Raw genomic sequence first — 1,999 nt, 5'->3', positions numbered from 1 at the left:
TCTCAACTGGCGTACATGGTTAAATAAAGGTGTTCTCAACTGGCCTACCTGGTTAAATAAAGGTGAAATAAAAATAAATACAAATAAATATTGAGCAAAGCAGACGGATCCATTTTCTTGTTTTTAAAATGTACAGATAGCCAGGGGCACACTCCGAATTTCAGACATTATTTACAGAAGGTGAATTTGTGTTTAGTGAGTCCACCAGACCAGAGGCAGGAGGGATGACCATGTGTAATGGCTGGAAGGTCAGGACAGTAGAGGTGGATGGGTACAGTACTAGTGGATCAGGACAGTAGAGGTGGATGGGTACAGTAATGGAAGGTCAGGACAGTAGAGGTGGATGGGTACAGTACTGGTGGATCAGGACAGTAGAGGTGGATGGGTACAGTACTGGAAGGTCAGGACAGTAGAGGTGGATGGGTACAGTACTGGCTGGATTAGTGTTGTGTAAGTTTGTGTGTGTGTGTGTGTGTGTGTGTGTGTGTGTGTGTGTGTGTGTGTGTGTGTGTGTGTGTGTGTGTGTGTGTGTGTGTGTGTGTGTGTGTGTGTGTGTGTTTGTATGTGTGTGTGTGTATGTGTGTGTGTGTGTGTGTGTGTAACTGGCTGTGACCTCTTTGTTGCTGGAACATGTCACTTTGGTTCAGAGAATCAACTTCAAGAGTTCCGACTAAAAACTGAAAACTGTTTCACTAAAAGGTTAAGAAAGTACAGCTAACTCACAAGGTCTCGAGATACACATACACACACACACACACACACGCACGCACGGACGCGCGCACACACACACACACACACACACACACACACACACACACACACACACACACACACACACACACACACACACACACCCTGTCATGTGCAGCTGACCTTTAGGAGGTGCCAGACTCAGCCACTCTGAGAAGACTGCTGCCGCCTTTGGAACCTACCGGGTAGAGAGTCAATACACTACATGAACTAATATCAAAGGAACAGGGAAATGAACAAGGGAAGATAGCAGGAGAATGCAGGAGGAATAGGCAGGAGGAGTAGCAGGAAGGCAAGCAGGAGGAGTATGCAGGAGGAGTATGCAGGAGCAGAGGCATGAGGAGTAGCAGGAGGAGTATGCAGGAAGAAGAGTAGCAGGAGGAGTAGCAGGAGGAGAAGCAGGAGAAGAGGCATGAGAAGTAGCAGGAGGACAAGCAGGGGGAGTAGCAGGATGAGAAGCAGGAGGAGTAGCAGGAGGAGAGGCGGGAGGAGTATGCAGGAGGAAGAGTAGCAGGAGGAGTAGCAAGAGGAGAAGCAGGAGGACAAGCAGGGGGAGTAGCAGGAGGATAAGCAGGAGGAGTATGCAGGAGGAAGAGTAGCAGGAGGAGTAGCAAGAGGATAAGCAGGAGGAGTATGCAGGAGGAAGAGTAGCAGGAGGAGTAGCAAGAGGAGAAGCAGGAAGAGTAGCAGGAGGAAAAGTAGCAGGTGAAGTAGCAGTAAGAGTAGTAGCAGGAGGAAGAGTAGCAGGAGGAGAAGCAGGAACGGTTGCAGGAGGAGAAGCAGGAGGAAGAGTAGCAGGAGGAGTAGCAGGAGAAGTAGCAGAAGGAAGAGTAGCCGGAGGAGTAGCAGGAGGAGTAGCAGGAGGAGGAGTAGCAGGAGGAGAAGCAGGAACGGTTGCAGGAGGAGTAGCAGGAGGAAGAGTAGCAGGAGGAGTAGCAGGAGAAGTAGCAGGAGGAAGAGTAGCAGGAGCAGTAGAAGGAGGAAGAGTAGCAGGAAGAGTAGCAGGAGGAATAGCAGGAAGAGTAGCAGGAGGAGTAGCAGGAAGAGTAGCAGGAGGAGTAGCAGGAAGAGTAGCAGGAGGAATAGCAGGAAGAGTAGCAGGAGGAGTAGCAGGAAGAGTAGCAGGAGGTGTAGCAGGAAGACGCCTAGTAGGAGGGGTAGCAGGAGGAAGAGTAGCATGAGGAGGAGTAGCAGGAAGAGTAGCAGAGTAGCAGGAAGAGTAGCATGGGGAAGAGTAGCAGGGGGAAGA

General features: G+C 50.2%; 1 protein-coding gene across 1 annotated transcript; it reads right to left on the bottom strand.

Annotated features, from left to right (window-relative positions):
- Positions 1 to 875: 875 nt before the first annotated feature.
- LOC118382345 (keratin-associated protein 5-5-like) lies at positions 876 to 1,895 on the bottom strand (the record flags this gene model as incomplete). Its single annotated transcript, XM_035769163.2, has 1 exon — positions 876 to 1,895. A coding segment is annotated over one exon (1,020 nt), but the record flags the coding sequence as incomplete, so codon positions are not given.
- Between the last annotated feature and the right edge of the window lie 104 nt (positions 1,896 to 1,999).

This window comes from Oncorhynchus keta, unplaced genomic scaffold (genome assembly GCF_023373465.1).
Source record: "Oncorhynchus keta strain PuntledgeMale-10-30-2019 unplaced genomic scaffold, Oket_V2 Un_contig_18413_pilon_pilon, whole genome shotgun sequence".
NCBI classification, from domain to species: Eukaryota; Metazoa; Chordata; class Actinopteri; order Salmoniformes; family Salmonidae; genus Oncorhynchus; species Oncorhynchus keta.
Note: the sequence above shows the minus strand (reverse complement) of the source record. Positions and strands in the feature narration are given on the sequence as shown.